Source organism: Colletotrichum destructivum, chromosome 6 (assembly GCF_034447905.1).
Source record: "Colletotrichum destructivum chromosome 6, complete sequence".
NCBI lineage: Eukaryota > Fungi > Ascomycota > Sordariomycetes > Glomerellales > Glomerellaceae > Colletotrichum > Colletotrichum destructivum.
In genome coordinates this window covers 3,558,551-3,575,341 of record NC_085901.1, presented here as the reverse complement: position 1 = coordinate 3,575,341, position 16,791 = coordinate 3,558,551, and the positions used below count along the sequence as shown (strand labels likewise).

At 55.0% G+C, this 16,791-nt stretch overlaps 5 protein-coding genes across 5 annotated transcripts; 2 read left to right on the top strand and 3 right to left on the bottom strand.

Moving 5' to 3' along the window:
* Positions 1-706: 706 nt before the first annotated feature.
* CDEST_10277 (Putative glycoside hydrolase family 31, galactose mutarotase-like domain superfamily) lies at positions 707-4,052 on the top strand. Its single transcript, XM_062926435.1, has 2 exons — positions 707-2,800; positions 2,866-4,052. The coding sequence occupies exons 1-2, from the start codon at positions 1,196-1,198 to the stop codon at positions 3,898-3,900; spliced, it is 2,640 nt and encodes an 879-aa protein (XP_062782486.1). The 5' UTR covers positions 707-1,195; the 3' UTR covers positions 3,901-4,052.
* A 100-nt stretch (positions 4,053-4,152) lies between these two features.
* On the top strand, positions 4,153-5,690 carry CDEST_10276 (uncharacterized protein; the record flags this gene model as incomplete). The annotated part of the gene is made up of 4 exons (XM_062926434.1): positions 4,153-4,255; positions 4,301-4,557; positions 4,658-5,029; positions 5,088-5,690. The coding sequence occupies 4 exons, from the start codon at positions 4,153-4,155 to the stop codon at positions 5,688-5,690; spliced, it is 1,335 nt and encodes a 444-aa protein (XP_062782485.1).
* A 729-nt stretch (positions 5,691-6,419) lies between these two features.
* CDEST_10275 (Putative cytochrome P450) lies at positions 6,420-8,515 on the bottom strand. The gene is made up of 3 exons (XM_062926433.1): positions 7,870-8,515; positions 7,231-7,782; positions 6,420-7,178 (listed from the first exon to the last, which is right to left on the bottom strand). The coding sequence occupies exons 1-3, from the start codon at positions 8,350-8,352 to the stop codon at positions 6,492-6,494; spliced, it is 1,722 nt and encodes a 573-aa protein (XP_062782484.1). The 5' UTR covers positions 8,353-8,515; the 3' UTR covers positions 6,420-6,491.
* An 800-nt stretch (positions 8,516-9,315) lies between these two features.
* On the bottom strand, positions 9,316-11,255 carry CDEST_10274 (Putative peptidase S10, serine carboxypeptidase, serine carboxypeptidase, serine active). The gene is made up of 6 exons (XM_062926432.1): positions 10,965-11,255; positions 10,681-10,883; positions 10,280-10,571; positions 9,828-10,205; positions 9,694-9,771; positions 9,316-9,627 (listed from the first exon to the last, which is right to left on the bottom strand). The coding sequence occupies exons 1-6, from the start codon at positions 11,200-11,202 to the stop codon at positions 9,380-9,382; spliced, it is 1,437 nt and encodes a 478-aa protein (XP_062782483.1). The 5' UTR covers positions 11,203-11,255; the 3' UTR covers positions 9,316-9,379.
* A 1,328-nt stretch (positions 11,256-12,583) lies between these two features.
* CDEST_10273 (Putative major facilitator, sugar transporter, major facilitator superfamily) lies at positions 12,584-14,437 on the bottom strand (the record flags this gene model as incomplete). Its single annotated transcript, XM_062926431.1, has 5 exons — positions 12,584-12,720; positions 12,781-13,064; positions 13,129-13,478; positions 13,549-14,219; positions 14,293-14,437. The coding sequence occupies 5 exons, from the start codon at positions 14,435-14,437 to the stop codon at positions 12,584-12,586; spliced, it is 1,587 nt and encodes a 528-aa protein (XP_062782482.1).
* Between the last annotated feature and the right edge of the window lie 2,354 nt (positions 14,438-16,791).

The window sequence follows — 16,791 nt, the reverse complement described above, 5'->3', positions numbered from 1 at the left end:
AACATTGAGGGTAATTCACGGTTCGCAGTATCGCGACTCCGTGGAAAGATTGGGAATGGATACATATCCCCCACATAGCGAAGCGGCTTCTCCGCGCGGGGAACTTTGGGGAGCCCTCGTTTTCGTGGAGGAAAGTGAGGAGAGAATCCCCAGACATTGGGGAGAATCATGGATGTGGGAAAGATGTGGAGGAAGAAGCGGAGGACCTGACCTTGGTTGGACGGCTGAGGCAAAAGTGGAAGGATGATAGGACCAATAGACCAAGGAAGCGTGCCCCAAGAGCCGGAAGATGACCGAAGTCCATCGTGATGAGCATCATGAAGGGGGAACTTGGGACGTGACAAACTGCACACATACGCATGTCCGTCGTAAACCCCGGGCTTCATTGCCCGTGAAATGCCGAATATTGCCGGGACCGGCGGAATCGGGACACGACACGTGACTCTCGCTTAGATACAAAGTGGAGTCACGGCAACAGACACTCTCCGATTCGTCCCCGTCCCCATCCCCATACCCCGCAGCCCCATACTCCCCCGCAGCGGAGCGGCGGCTGATTACTCCATTTGGGGCGGCGCCGGAGTCGGCAGCTAGCCGTTTTCGGGTCGGCCGCTAACCGCTTTTGTGTCGGCTTTAGACACGACGCAACAAACACAAACGACGCAACAACACGGCAACTTGTGAACCTCCTCCACCCACGAGTCAAGATCCCGACCCCCATTGGTTCTTCCCATCGTTCGTGACAGCAGCCATCAGCCGTCTCCCCTGATTCCGTCCGGGGATGTGCATGTCGGGACAGCTCTGGGGACGCCTCTTCTCCAATGAACGAGCCGGCGACCCGTGAAATCGAGGTCTCTCGGGACACCATTCGCACGAGTTCGGTGCAAGTCGAGAGTTTGCCAAGTCTACCCAGACTCTAGTAGCTCACGATGCCATCCCGTCGTAAGGCGACATCGGGCATGGCCTCAGAATCTTCACCTTCACCGGACCGATCTCCTGGCATCCGCTTCTCCTTATAAAACTCACACGTAACCTCAACACCCATTTCCAAACCCCGCCATACTTCCGTCCACTCCGCTCTGCACCAAGACCTCTCTCTCTCTCCGTCTCTGGGAGATCTAAAGACTTGGTCTCATCTTCCCACTTTCAAGACTAAATTCTGGATAAACCCCCCTCCACCAGACCATAACCTTTCAAGATGCTTCTCCAGAGCGAGAAGATCCCCTCAAAGTACGCGCCCCAAGAGGCCAAGGGCGCTGCTTCAACTGCCTCGATTGAGCTGCAGTCCTCAGACGGCCAGACGGAGCCCTTCACATTCACATTCGAGGTCGTGCGGCCGACAGTCTTCCGCACCACCGTCACCTCCAAATCCCGTCCCATCCCTCCTTTCCCCAGCGCACACAAGCCCGTCACTGACTCGGCACCCACGGATGTCGAGGTCAAGACGTCAGAAAACACCCAGTCCTTCACCACATCTGCCGCCAAGGCCGTCGTCGAATGGTCCAACACCCCCATCGTCTCCCTCTACGCCGGCCACGATGACTCCGGCAAGCCCATCCACGCGGACCTGCCATTCCGCTCATACGCCGCCGACGGCCCCGGCATCGCCCACTACTCCGTCTACAAGAAGGGCACGCTCCACGTCGGCCTCGGCGAGAAGGCCGCGCCCATGGACCTCAGCGGCCGCGGCTTCCTCATCTCGGCGAGCGACACCTTTGGCTACGACGCCTACCGCACCGACCCGCTCTACAAGCACATCCCGCTGCTCATCAACGTCACCCGCGAGGGCGCCGTCGGCATCTTCTCCACCGCCCACTCGCGCTCGACCTGGTCCATCGGATCCGAGCTCGACGGCATGTGGGGCGCCTACAAGGTGCACCGCCAATCCCACGGCGGCCTCGAGGAGTACCTCATCGTCGGCAGTACCGTCGCCGACGTCGTCCGCTCGTACGCCGAGCTCGTCGGCTTCCCGCTGCGCGTGCCGCGCTACATGATGGGCTACATCGGCGGCGGCATGAAGTACAGCGCCATGGACGCCCCGCGCGCCCACGACGCCATCATGGGCTGGGTCAAGAATTGCGAGAAGCACGACATCCCCTTCTCGGCCTTCCAGATGAGCTCCGGGTACACCGTCGCCGAGAAGGAGCCCAAGACCCGCAACGTCTTCACGTGGAACTACCACCGCTTCCCGGACCCGCGCGCCTTCACGCGCGAGGCCCATGCCCACGGCGTCCGTCTGCTCGCCAACGTCAAGCCGTACGTGCTCGCCACCCACCCCGAGTACAAGAAGCTGTCCGCCGCCGGCGCCTTCTTCAAGGACCCCAACACGGGCGAGACCGCCGTGACGAGGCTCTGGAGCGCCGGCGGCGGCGAGAGTGGCGAGGGGAGCCACCTCGACTTCACCAGCAACGCGGGCTACCAGTGGTGGTACGACGGCGTCGTCGGGCTGAAGAAGGTTGGCATCGATGTCATGTGGAACGACAACAACGAGTACACCGTCCCCGACGACGACTGGCAGTGCGCGCTCGAGAAGACGGATCTCGTGCCGATCCCCGAGGGCCTCAGCAGGAAAGACGTCGGCATCTGGGGCCGCGCCATCCACACGGAGCTCATGGGCAAGGCGTCCCACGACGCCACCATCGAGGGCAAGCCGGAGGAGCGCCCCTTCGTCCTCACGCGCAGCGCGACGGCCGGAACCATGAAGTACTGCGGCGCCTCGTGGAGCGGCGACAACGTCACTGCCTGGGAGTCCATGAGAGGTGGCAACTCGTTGGCCCTGAACGCCAGCTTTTCCCTCCTCCACGTAAGTCCAAACCAACTCTGTTCTCCCCTCTCTGGGATAAACGTTGCAAGTGCTAACCGCAGCAGTGCTACGGCCACGACATCGGCGGTTTTGAAGGCCCCCAGCCCACCCCCGAGCACCTCGTCCGCTGGATCCAGCTCGGCGTGCACTCGCCGCGCTTCGCCATCAACTGCTTCAAGACGAGCGAGGAGGACAACCTCATCGGCGGCGTCATCGAGCCCTGGATGTACCCGACGGCCACGCCCATCATCCGCGCCACCATCAAGCGCCGCTACGAGCTGGTTCCCTACACCTACTCCCAGAACCTCCGCGCCCACCACACCGCCGTCCCGCCGCAGCGCTGGACCGGGTGGGGTTACGAGGCCGACCCGGAGGTGTGGACCAAGGAGATCAAGAACGGCGACACGCAGTACTGGTTCGGCGACGCCTTCGTCATCGGCGGCGTCTACGAGCCCGGCGCCGACACGGCGAGGGTGTACCTCCCCAAGAGGGGCGACGGCTCGGATTTCGGGTTCCTGAACACCAACGCGCCGTACGAGCACCTGGAGGCCGGCCGGTGGCACACGGTGCTATCACCGTGGTACACCTGCATCCCCGTCCTTGCGCGCGTCGGCGCCGCTGTCCCCGTTGGCAGGCCGCTCGACACGACGTCCCGCGCCGAGACGGATCCCGAGTTCCCGAACCAGGCCAAGGACGACTGGCGCGGCGTCGAGATCTTCCCGCCGCCCGCGCTGCGTGGTTCCGCTGCTGCGGCGGCCGCCGTCGGGGGCTCGGACGCCGAGTCCGGGGCCGACGACGTCAAGGGCGTCGTGTTCGAGGACAGCTGGTACGAGGATGACGGCATCAGCCGCGAGGTGGCGGCGGAGTACAAGTTCTCGATCCGGTATGAGATTGTGGACGGGAGGATTTCTGTCGAGGTCAAGGGGGTTGTTACGGAGGGCTCAAGGGAAGGATGGAGTCCGTTGTGGCTCGAGAAGGGTGTTGATGTGGTCTTGCCTGTCGGCGAGGAGAGGAGTGTTGTCACTCAGGGAGGCGAGGCCGTCGAGAAAACCTTGGATGCGAAGGGCCGGAGGGTATGGAACATCTCTGTTAGCGTTTAGGTGACGAGGTCGCCTGGAGTGGGCCAAACTGTCATGTGTATATATAATTCGGGTTGGAGGGAGAACGTTTGAAGAGACTCATCAAAGAGCCGATGCCACGTTCAACAACTTATTCTCGCGACAGTCTACACCGCTTCCAGGACCTGCGAAACACGGATAACTAACTCACACTGAACACTTGGGGTTGGGTTACGCAGTCTTCGCAAGCCTCTCGCATGCCGCCCCCTTTATCACTGCGTCCGCAAGGAAGCCATGCGCATTTTCTTCTATTCCTGCCTTTGCCGTCTTCTTGTACCAGCTTGGGCAAGCAGCCAGACGGCAGAGGACATTCAAAGAGTCATTCTAGAGCAGCACGGTAACTCGACGGCGCTCTCCGAGGTTTGAACGGCATCATGGGTAGCCTCCCCTGTCGTCCGGGGCAGCATCGACATCATCTGGACGTGCGTCGTCACTCTCGGCGCCTGCGTCTATACCGTCCTCCATCTCAACGTACCTGCGAAGAACGAGCGCTACGCTGGACTCAACGACAATCTCCGATGGGTCGTCGTCGCCATTCTCTTCCTGGAGTATGTTCTCGTCATTGCAGCCTTTCAGTTCCGAGAAGCGCGAAATTTGAGAGAGGAGTTGCAACAGCGCCTAAACGACAACGTCTCTACGGTACGTCCGTCATCTAATGCGTCGAGGCAAAGCTATGGCTGCAGCTCGACAGACATATCATAATTGAACCGTTACCTACGTGTTCGTGTACTAGTCGAAGCAACTTGTCGAACTCGACTTTTGTTTCTTTGTGATTATGGGAAGCTACCAGGTTATCATCAAAGACATTCAACCGGGGCCAGATTTCGCGTATAACAGCAACTGTGAAGATATTCTTCGGCTGTCCTCGGAAGGATTTCTGAGGCTGGTTGAACTGGACGAAATCAACATCGAGACGACGGTAAGGACGTCGCACTTGAAAGACAGGAGCAAGGCCAACATCATTCAAAAGGCGTTGGTTTTGATGCAAATCGGTTGGATGCTGCTCCAGTGTATCGCCAGAAAAGCCCAAGGACTCCCCATAACCCTCCTGGAGTTGCACACAATGGTCCATGTTGCTTGCGCTGCAGCGATGTACGGCCTCTGGTTCTCCGTAAGAGCTCACATGTCCTCTATTGGCAATGTACCGTTGATGTTCATTGTAAATGCAGAAGCCTTTGGATATCGGCTATTCAGAGATGCTGGACTCGGAGTCTGAAACGATGAGAGGCTTTCTGGCTCTTTCTGTGCAATCACTTCTTTGCAAGATGAACGAAATCGAATTCACCATCCAGACACAGGAGCTCGAAAGCAACTCTACGCACCCTGGTAATCATAGCGCTGGTTCTCAACCCCGTGCGTCGAGGATTGCTTTGTTGCCGAACGATCCTACACAAGAACCACACCTCACGGACGACGTCATGGACGACGAGAATGCAGTATCAATCCGTGAAATCGGACAATCTCTAAGCTGCGGTATCAGACTTCGCTCAGAAAAATCTGTGACTCCATCAAAGACCAAATTTAGGCTCACAGCCGAGGACAGAACCCGTTTGGAGCGATCGACTCACTTCGTCAGAAGTCTGCCACGACCTGTGACCGAAACCCCGAACAGCACACCTTTGCGCCTAAAATCTTACAGTCTATGTTTTTCAGAAAATGGTAATGATGAGATTGGGCTGGATTACCGTCAAGAAGGCGTATCCATCTTCAATTACTTGAGTCACTTCCACGATCTTGAATCTATGGGCGTCCTTTCGTCGGCGAATGACTGACCCATCATGGCGAAGGCATCACCAATAAAGCCGAGCTTGATTGGAATTCTTTTGCCCTTTATATATAGCGGCCCTCATTTGGTCGCCTGGAATTATGAGTTCCCAACAACAGCCGAGGGTATAATGTGGAAGGTTGCCTGCATAGTGTCATGTAACCCCATCGGTTGGGTTCTCATCTTCATCATTGGCAACATCAAAGACATGATAGGGGATAGAGATGATTATGATGGTTTACTCTATGTCATCTATGCCATTCTTTTTATCGTCTTCGCAGCCTTCGTTCTTCTCAAAGTCAGCGGGCGGGTTTTCCTGGCCGTTGAGTCTTTTGCGAGCATACGAAGACTTCCGATAGGCGCTTACTCTATGCCTGTATGGCTGCAGATGCTTCCTCATTTGTAGACCCGCAACACAATGTCGTCCGGTTAGGAAGTAGGAGGAAAGATGGAGTTGCTTCGGGATCCAAGTTTCGAGGTTTTCGCAACGGGCTGGTTCTAGGTCATGGACAGCCACACTGCTCGTCTAATACCGTACAAGCCGTAGACTTAAATGGTGGGATCTAATAGCATTGTACTCCCAATTCATCACCTACACCCAATTTCCAGTCTGTCTACAATTCCCACTCACTATAGAGCTAGGTACTCCATTCCAGTTTCTTGTCATGTGGAGATCACCTCAGATACTCTTAGTCTCATCGCGGCATTTCCAAGTACCAAAAGGTTAGAATGAAGGAGAGACTGCCAATCCATTATCTTCTTGGACAGATATAAATCTACACATCTCGCAACTCTATATGCCAGACATCTACACCTTCCTCAGCTTGACATAACACGACTTCGGAATCGTCGTAAGCCCGTCCGTCGAGGCCCAGCTGCCCAGCTCCGTACTCAACTCCCCAAGCTCGAAGCTCCAAATCACCAGGAACAGCACAGTCTTCATCTCCAGGTACGCCAGCCTGCGCCCGAAACAGCCCCGTGGGCCGTACCCGAACGTCGAGATCGGCCCCGCGTTCGTATCAAACACCTCCCTGCCCTCCGTGTCCTTCTTCAGCCACCTCTCCGGCACGAAGTCCTCGACGTTCTCCGCGTCCCACGTCCCGATCCTCTTCTGCGCGCTCTTCCCGCTCTCCGTACGCTTCGTCTCGTCGACGGGGACCGCCGGATGCAGGTAGCCCGGCCCGTGGGCCAGGAACATGACCGTCGTGCCCTTTGGTATGGCGGTGCCGAGGATCTGCGTGTCGATGGTGGTCTCGCGGCTCATGATGGGGAGCGTCTTGCAGCAGCGGAGGATCTCCTCGATGACGGCGTCGAGGTAAGGGATCTGGGCCTTGAGGATCTCGGCGACGGGCGGCGGGCGATCGGCAGAGGGGAAAGCTGCACGGATATCGGCTCGCAAACGGGTCTGTACGGGCTGGTATCGAGTGAGGAACTTGATGCCCCATTGCGTTGCCGAAGAGGTCGTGTCGTGGCCGGCAATGAGGTAGCCCATTAGCTGAGAGGATGTGGTCAGTATCCATTAGATGCTGCACATCATATAAACATACCTCGTCTTTCACAGTGTCCGAGTAGTAATCTGGACTTCTCCCTTCCTTCTCTGCAATCGACCTCTCCCTGATCATTATCTGGTCCATCGCACATCTCGGCGGCTCCCCAGCCTCCATCCTCTCCACTGCGCTCCCCAGCTCCCGAGTCTCCATGACGGCTCTCGCGACGAAAGCTTCCTTCATCAGCCGCTCCCTCCGCAGCAGCCACAGTTTTAAACGAGGGAGTGGCGATCTCAGTATCCTACCGGCGCTTTCAGCCAATGCGGAGAGAGCCCTTGTCAGTGGCTCTGCCGCTAGGTTCTCGATCTTGACAGGTAGGTCTTCGTCGCCGGTCGTTGCGAGTGGCGTCGGAATGGACTCAAGGTGGGCGATATTGCGCGCCGTGATGTTCTTGGTCGGGTCGGGGTTGAATGCGACGGACAGGATGATATCGAGGGCCGCGTTATGGATGTCTCTACCAGCCTCAAAGGGCCTCCCGTTGCTGAGTCTGCTCTTCTGTTTCCAAAGCTCCACGAGTCGCATGGATTTATCATAGATCTCAGGCGCCGATACCTGTCAACTCCCCCGGTTCCTGATTAGCTACTACGCTCTGTTCAGAATATGACGTTGTCGTGAAAGTAGGAAACACATCCTCCTCACCTCGTGCAGGAACCCCGGCGTCATCAGGTCTCTCGTCAGCTCCCGGTTCTTCTTGAACCTGGGGTCGTCATCCGCCATCACGATGCGATGGTTCGGGATCACGCCGAAAATATTCTTGAAGTTGCTGGCTCGTTTGAACTCGGAAGTCCGCCGGGTGCAAATGTCCTGCGACTCGATGGGGTCACCGCAGATGACGACCGGAGGCTTGAATGGGAAGATGAAGATCTGGATGAGGGGGCTGTTGTGTCGGCGGACCTGGTCCACGAACCATTCCCGCCGTGATGGGGTGGATGTGATGTTCGGGATGTCGCCCAAGACCCTTTTCGCCGATTCATGATTGTAGGGGATTCCCTTCAAGGGTTTCGGAAGAGCCGCTCTGTGAAGGACGTATAGCAAGAACACAGCGCCGGCGAGTATGGACGCCCAGTTGATGAGTGCGCTCTTCAGGCCATCATGCAGCCCATATTCGGTTTGGTTCCCCATTTCGATATCTTGACCGCGGCTCGGAAAGATAGTGTCGAGTTCGTTCGGTACGATGACGGAAGGCAACCGAGCAGAAACATCGACAAAGCCGTGGTGTGCGCCTTCATGGGCAGCGCTTTATTATACTGGCCAGTTGATACAGGGTTCTCGCTACATCATCGAATCCCTGAGGCTTGGCTGGTGTCCTGCGTCCAGAACAGGCTTAGAGGGTCTCCTCAAGGGCGTAAGCTGACTCTGCAAGAACCAGCTTTCAGGATGTTGGTGGCGTCCAAGGGATGAAAGACAGACCAATAGTAAAAGGGGCATGTCAGCACTCGAGGGTCCGAATTACCCGAGATGATTGGCAGTAAGTAATGCCATCAGCGTGACAGCCAACCACCGGGGTTTCTTGAAGACGCCGGCAGTGGCAGGATTCCTGGGCTGTTCCGTGTGGTCAGATTTTAGCGAGACCTTGGCGTAAGCCCAGACATATGACTGGTCTCAGTGTCGTGCATGAAGGGAACGGAACCGCAAAACCAGTTTCTGATGGTGTCTTTCCCCTGTCAATTCTGGTGATCATAGATGGGTACATGTGTTATTTCTGCTCATTGACACGCCGATATTTGAGCTGGGAATAGCGTGTCATGTGGATATGACTTGAGTAAAGCCGTCAGTCAAGACATGATAACCTTTTAAACCGAACGTTTCTATCTGGTTTAGCACAGAAAAAGCATGATAGATTGCAAATGCCATTACAAGCAACCCTTATTCCCAATTCTTGTACTTGGTATGTTGTCACAAAAGTGGAACCACAATTGCAGAGCAGCCGCATGATTTGGGTCAAGCTGCGTGATTGAGTGCAAGATTCGAAATATAACATGATTGTCACCATGAGAAAATGGGGAAAGATATGGGGAAACCCCTTGGCTATGTGCCTCCCCTTGAATATTAGACAAGGATATGTGGAAAGGAATACTCATATCACTCAAGATTTCCCCGAAGGGATTATTCATATTTGTTGCTGCGGTTTACGCCGTGCTGTTTCCGCTTACTGCGGCGACGAAATGGGCTTCTTGGACATGGTTTGCTTGAAGGCCTCAAACGCGACCTCGGGCTGGTATGCCGGAAGCTCGTGGCCGGCCTCATACACCATCAGCCAGCTCAGGTTCTTGACGGTCTTGAACTCGCCCTTCTTCTTCCCGTCCATGTTGAAGGCCTTCATTTCCGCCTTCTCGAACTCCTCGCCTCCGACCTTCTTCACCACTTCGTAGTTGCCGATATAGTTGCAGATGAAATCTACCCGAGGAAAGTTAGTGATGTTGCCATTTAAAGAGGGTGAGGGTTTCGTTGCATGTGACTTACCGGCGTCGCCAGCCCAAATGAGGACCTGGACATCTTTGTTTTTCACCTCCTGAAGCTTTTTGAGGAACGATCTTTGAGCTACAAACCATGTCAGTGTTCACATTCTCCCAATCACAACGGGGCCTAGGCCTTACCGTCACCGGTGGAAGTAAACTTGTCATAGGCCCCCTGAGGACACTCCTGGTACGACGACTTTGCGCCGATGGCCTTGACGACCTCGGGCTTCTGCAGGTACTTCGCGTACGTGTTGGGCGGGAACTTATCGTCCTTGGCCCTGACGTCGTACACGTTGAAGGTCTTGACGGCCTCAATGGGAGCTTCCACGGAATTGTAGCAAGTCGTATCCGCCGCCACGCAGGCCTCGTCCTGGCCCTCGATCTCTGTGCACTTGGCTATCGCCGGCTTGCAGTCCTTCTCATACAACTTGATGATCTCATCGTGCTTGCTCTGGTCGATGATCTTGTTGTACGTGTTGTTGACGGCGTACTCCAAGTAAGCGGGGTACTGGGCCTCTGCGAAACTCATAGTCAGTACCGCTGTCACGGCCGTCGTCGTCAGTCGTTTGGGCGGGGGTCAGCTATGTTACCTGGGTCGATCCAGCCGTTGTTGATCCCAACGGCTACCAACTTGATCTTTTCGCCCTTGACCGTCCCCTTGTCAATGGCCTCGTTCTGGTCCTGGAAGTAGTCGGCAAACTCCGGGGCGTAGTGGCCGCCGTACGACTCGGTGAACACACCGAAGTCGCGGTTCTTGTAATCGGGGAACTGGGTATAGAAGGACTGCATCAGTGCCCAAACCTTGGGCGCGGCCTTGACTGTGCTGGTTGTATCGCTCGTGCCGTAGCTGAAACCGGCCCCGATCGGCTGGTCCACGTAGAGCTTTGATGGGAACAGTCAGCACGGGCAGAGCAGAGCTTTAAGACGAGCGGACGAGCGCGGTCGTGCTTGGGGTTTCGCGGGGCCCATTGTGTTGTGAGGCACAACTCACCATGTTTGCAAAGTTGTTCCATGAATTGGGATTCAAGGTCGGCTCCGCGCCCTCCCCCTTGCCGAACGTGCAGGGTCCGTTTTCCTGGAAGAGGCCGAGCATGGAGCTGCATCCAGGTCCGCCGTTCAGCCACAAGGCAAGGGGCGCCGTGTTCGCGTCCTTACGCGCTTCGAAGAACCAGAAGAACATGTTCTGGTCGGTTCCTGTAGCCTCTCGTCAACATCTCTCTCCAGCTCACATGTGTGCATGGTGATTCGTGGGACGGGTTTCTCGCAGTGACTTACCGACGTCGAAGTAGCCCGAGAACTGCTTGACCCCCTGCGTCGTCTCGCAGATGCCCGAGTCCTGGACAAACCGGGTTCTAGAGTTCGTGGCTGCGTGTTCAAAGACGCTGTAGTTGGTTCCCGCCTCTGACATCAGGCTGTACGACCTGTCGACTGCATAGCTTTTGGGCATGGCGAGCCCTGCAGCGACCGCGGCCAGGCACAAGGCGGCCGATGGAAAGAAAGAGACGCCCTTCATATTGGTTCCCAAACCCCAACGAGGAAGAATAGAAAGGCAAGAAGATGCTGGATAAGAAGGGAAAGGAAGACCTAGAGCGCCTCACGAAGCTGTGATAAAGTGAGCGGCCGGTGAGCTGTATTTGAGCTTGGAACCAACGCGTGCTTTCAGTCTGGTGAGGGTTGCGACGCGGGGTCCTCATATGGATAAGCTGTATTGGCCGATCCTGGTGATGAGAGCTTGAATTATGGGCCCCATCAAGCCTCACTCCAAAGCCTCGTGCCTCTCCGATCAACAGACTTCTTCTTATCCTGGTAGGTCGGTGGCGTACAATCCGTACCGGCCAGGCATGGGGAGATATCCAGCGGTTACGATGGTCATCAAAGGGCAGATCTGGCGTGGCGATGGTGTTTGTTTCGAAGAGATATTGCCCCAAGGTTTCCAGAGTCGGACATGATGAGTAAATGCTTCCCGGAATACTATCCTAGAGATCCATCGCGTGGATCATCGTCCTAGAATTAAGAACAACAGTTCTCTCGTGCTTAAGCATAGGGAAAATCCCACTCCTGGCTTCAACGGAGGGACCGGGGCACGCCAGGTCGAAGAGCCCTAAGTTTGGTGGTTATGTTTCGTCTGTGTGTTCCGTCTGATGCTTTAGAAACAAGAACAAAGTTGGGCGTTGTTTCGTTTGCGAGCCAATCAATCTACTCCTCCACGATGGAGACGACGATGTGGAGACATTTGGAAGATAGGACTTCCAAAGGAGCTGGCCTTACAGAACGAGTGATTGGTTACAGTAGGCTGAGGCTGGACTTTCAGTCGGAGATGTCAGATGAGATTCCGCTAAAACAAGTTTGGTTCAAAGTATGGCCCCTGATGGAGGCTACAATCGCGACATCTTATTCACATATTGCCAACCTCTCACGAGGCAATCCGTAGTATGTCCTCCATTTGTTGCGCTCTGATTTGATACGCACGCCATCGCAGGGAAACCAAGATGTCCGGCACATCACCGCAGTCGGTCTCGGGCAACTTCTACAGACACAAAACTTGGAAGAAATTCTCGTCGACATAAAAAGATTTGTGCGAAAGGTTGATTTGTCTGGAAACTTCTGAAAGTCCGCGAAGCATTGCAAAGTCGGACTGCCGAGTCCATTGGTTTCAGTTTCGGGATCTCGACTTCCGCTCATCGGCGCCGCGGCGCCGGCGCCTGGCCGACTCCGTTCTGTTGCAGTGTGGCACACCTTTCTCATTGTCTTCGATGCTTCGACACTGAAGAGATGAAGGTAAAATGGAGTGACTGGTCGTCTAGACCGTCAAGTACTGTAAGTATTAAGATTACTATTTAGGTAGGTGTTTGCACCGTTTATTCGTGTCATCATCGCCAACTGTACGTCTCATCTCAAACCTTGGAAGGCTTTTCCTGCGTCGTAAGTGCCGGATCGCTCTTCGCGATGCTGTTTCTCTCGCTTTCACTGTCGCCGATCACGCCATTGTTCTCCAATTCGGTGATCTTGGCAGTGTGCTCGCCTCTCCAGTCTGCGTCGTGTTAGCCAGTCAATTTTATACCATAGGGGGGGTGTGCATCTAGGAACTTACGTCGCGACTTCCAGGCTGGGACCCCGGCTGCAAACATCTCATCAATCTCTTCGAGTGATTTCTTCGACATCTCTGGCATGAAGAACCAACCCCACACAAGGCCCAGGGCTGAGATGGACCCATAGATCAGACCGACTCTTGAGCCGAGGTTGGCAGGCTCCTGGAGAAGGTAGGGCAAGGTAAATGTTGAGATGAAATTGCAGAGATTTGCCGTCAACCAAAAGAGCATGACGGACTTGTCTCGAAGAGTGACATGCGGAATCTCGGTCTTGGTCAGTTGCAGACTGTGTTCAACGTTAGCCGTGTTCAACCTGGTATTTTGCGAGGCAAGCTGAAGAAGAGACTTACGGGCCTCCGAAAGAAACAAAGTGGAAAACCGGGTACATCATCGTCAAGGCGACAATCCCCTTGTTAATGTCCAACGTGGGGTGAGCGATGGTGCCCAAGCCGCCCATGACCATGAGGACCGCCGTCTGCATGAAACCCATGTACAAGAATAGTCGACGTCGGCCGGCCTTGTCGATGATGAACATGAATGTTATTGCCGTAACGAGCAAAAGTGCTCTCTTGACCATGGTTGCCATGAAGGGGTCGATGACCTTCAGGCTCTTCAAGAAGATGGTGCCGTACAAGTTGGAGAAAGACGCGCCAGATAGCTGAGCCAGAGCTGAAGCAATCAGTCCGTTGCCAGTTCGGCGCTTTTTAAAAAGAAGGCTCGTGTTAGCAGCCAAACGTCTTTTGAGTTATCCCATGAGAACGGCAGCTCACCAGGTTGGTTCCCTTCACCAAATCTTTCCACTTCCCCGTTGTTTCGCTGGTGTTGAGAGCCTCTTGAAGAAATTTTGCCTCCTTTTCGGCATCAAAATTCGGCATGGCCCCATACAAATAGTCCATGTTCTCAACCGCCTTTGCATAGTCTCCTTTTCGAAGCAGCCACCGAGGAGACTCCGGGATGAGGATCCAGAAGAACAGCGAGAAGGCCGGGAAAATGAGGCCGATGCCTACTGGGATCTTCCAGCAGTTGTCGTTCGGAATCTTGCTAGTCAAATCGGTAATGATGGACGCGACAAAGGCCGCGAACACGCCGTTGACGCCGTAGATCGCCGTCAACGAACCGCGGACGGCGGCCGGGGCGATTTCGGCTTGGAACATGGGGATCAAGAAGGCCTCCATGCCCACGTGGAAGTTGACGATCATTCGGCCGGCGAGGAGTTGATCGTACGTTTTGGCCGTGAAGACGATGATGGTGCCTGCCATGCAGACGATGTTGGTGAGGATGAAGACCAGCCTTCGGCCCCAGCGCTCACCGATCTGAGCACCAACGATTACGCCGACGGCGTAGACCAGGAGAGGGAACGAGTTCATGTAGGCCAGCTTGTTGGAGGTGAAGCCAAAAGCCTTCTTTTCGGGGATGAAGTCGCCGAACCTCTGTTCGAATGCTTTTTTGCCCAAACATCGTCAGTATCAGTTGCTCAATCAAAACCCCAGCGTGTGAAAGGGAGGGATACTCACGTGTCATGGCCTGAATCGTATTGAGCGTTGAAGCTTCATATCCAAAGGTGAAGACGCTCATGCCGAAGACCAAGGTTACCAGCAACAGGTTCGACGTGATGTGGCGCGTCACCTTGTAGTTGTGCCGGTGGAGGAAGTCGAGCATGATGGGCAGGCGTTGTGAGGAGACGTCCAAAAGAAAGAAAATCTCAAGACCAGCTAACTTCTTCTTCTTCTTGTATTGGCATCTATCTGCCCTCTATCCTCGTCTCACACGAATACAACACAGTCGATCGCACAACAAGGCAGGGCGCCTTTCTCTTTTATGAGTTGACGGCGCGCCTACCGCTCTCCCTCATATAGGAGGCGAGACGAAAATGTCTGGACAAAGTGGGCTGCGCCAGGGCTCACGGACGACCATGGAAAACCCAACCCAGACCCTCAGACCTCACACACTCGTCCATTGAGTCTTTGGATGGTCTCTGGGAGCGTCAACGCTTCCCGAGGGATCCCGTCGGGGCACACCGCGACCAGCCCTAGAGCGCTCTGTCCGCCAAGTGTTCTACAGAATCGTTTCAATCCGGGCCGTCACCCTGCTCGAAAGGCAAAACAGCATCCCTAATTCCCGTTCCATGAGATGGTCAGAAGACACTGGGAGATTTCTCAACGTCGTCGTATCAACAATGGGACGCGCCGGTGATTGCACGACATGGACCAGAAACCACCCACGATTGTTTCGTTTAAACTGGAGACTTGACTGGCCTCCCCCCCCCTTCGAGGCCCACGTCTCGCGGGTCTTGTGATGGTCCTGGACCAAAGGGGACTCAATCCTTCCCGAGTGACCTGCATGATTCAACTGATCACTTCCATGCAGATGCGATTTGACGGGTCCGGCCCGGATGTATCTCCACTAGTTATCGACCCTTGCTAGATACGCGGGGTACATTAGTACCGTCCGATCTAACTTCCCTTTGAGTTATGCCGAGAAACTTGCCTCCTGTGAAGACCAATTGCTTCACCGGTCAACCTGGGCCGACACTTCCATATGTATTCCCAGCTGCATTTAACGAGAACGATCTGTTCCGCCTTTAAAAAAGGCTTTTACAGCCGCGGCAAGACCTAGGAAGTCAGAATCGGGCTGCTGCGACTCTATTGATTCTACGGCTACCTCGGTCTCGGAACGGCTGAAGCACTCTCTTTGCAACGTTGGAAGTATCCAAGGCCAACACTAACACGGACAATGACTGAGTACACAGCCAAAGTGGCCAAACGCTCACACAACAATCATGGGATGGAATCAGCTCCATCGGGAAACACGGCCGATGCAGAGTGTTGCAAACTCGCCGCCGCTCCCGTCTCAGGCCACTCTTCTCGGCCGACACGGTTCTTTGAGAGTTGAGCTCTCGGCCACCATTTATCGCCCGATGGGCAGTATCATCTGCCGACGAGGTCAATCCCCACATCAAGAGCCTCGCCCTTTCGACCTCAATGTAACCTGACACCGAACCCGTGTGATTGCCATGTCCACGTTTGACGCATCAAAATTCAAATAGACGGCTTTGAAATACAACTGGCAGGCTTCATAACATGTACTGAACCAAAATTATACCGGAAGATTTCACACCCTCTTTCCTTTGTCATGTTGCATGCGGCCTGCCGGACGCCAACAATCTCCGGCCGGGACAAGAGGGCATCCAGCAATACTACATCACAGCCTCGTCTCTAGTCAGATGCTGAACCTTGACGCCCACAGGGCATAGATCTCGGGAGTCTAATAATTTGTTTCAGCCTGCCCACTGGCTGTTGGTGGAAGGGAGCCTTAACCTAGTTCAAAAAGGCGGGAGGTGACGCTTTGGCCGACCGCGAAACATCTCCACGTTTCGGTGTCAAGGAGGGGACTACCAAGCTTCGGGCAACAAGTGACCTTTTTTCCCCGTTTCTCAGTAGCCAATGGATTGTGTTCCGAGGTCGCAGGTTGTTACAACTTGGAAGACCTCAGCGAGGTCTACCGCTACGAGGGTCGCCCTTCTAGATGCCGTGAAATCTGTCATTGACCGGCAACAGATGTTGGGGTCAACACATAGAAGCTTGTCTCCCAACCTTCATAATGCCGTCTTTCATTTCGTCCACTTTTCGGTTTCGGTACCGGGGCCGATCAAAGCTGATAAGCATCCTCTCTTTGGTCTGAGGGAGGCGAATGCCACCCCTTTGGTGTTTCAATAACCTGGACTACCGGAACTCAATGAATGGGCTTTTTTTTTTTTTCAGGTCGAGGCATCATGTTATCGCTCGTGCCAACGGGAGAGCTTCGGGGTCGTATGTTGAGATTTGACAAGTGGTAGTAGCTGAAAGCCGTTCCAAAACTTCGGTTTATGGCTAGCAGACACATTGCCGACGGAACCGAAAACACCACACAACAGACGGACTCTGTACTCCGGTAACGCGGAAACTCGAAGGGTCTTTTCTCCAGAAACGCCTCTATGGCGATCAGACTCGCTCTGCAGCGGGCACTAGGAATCG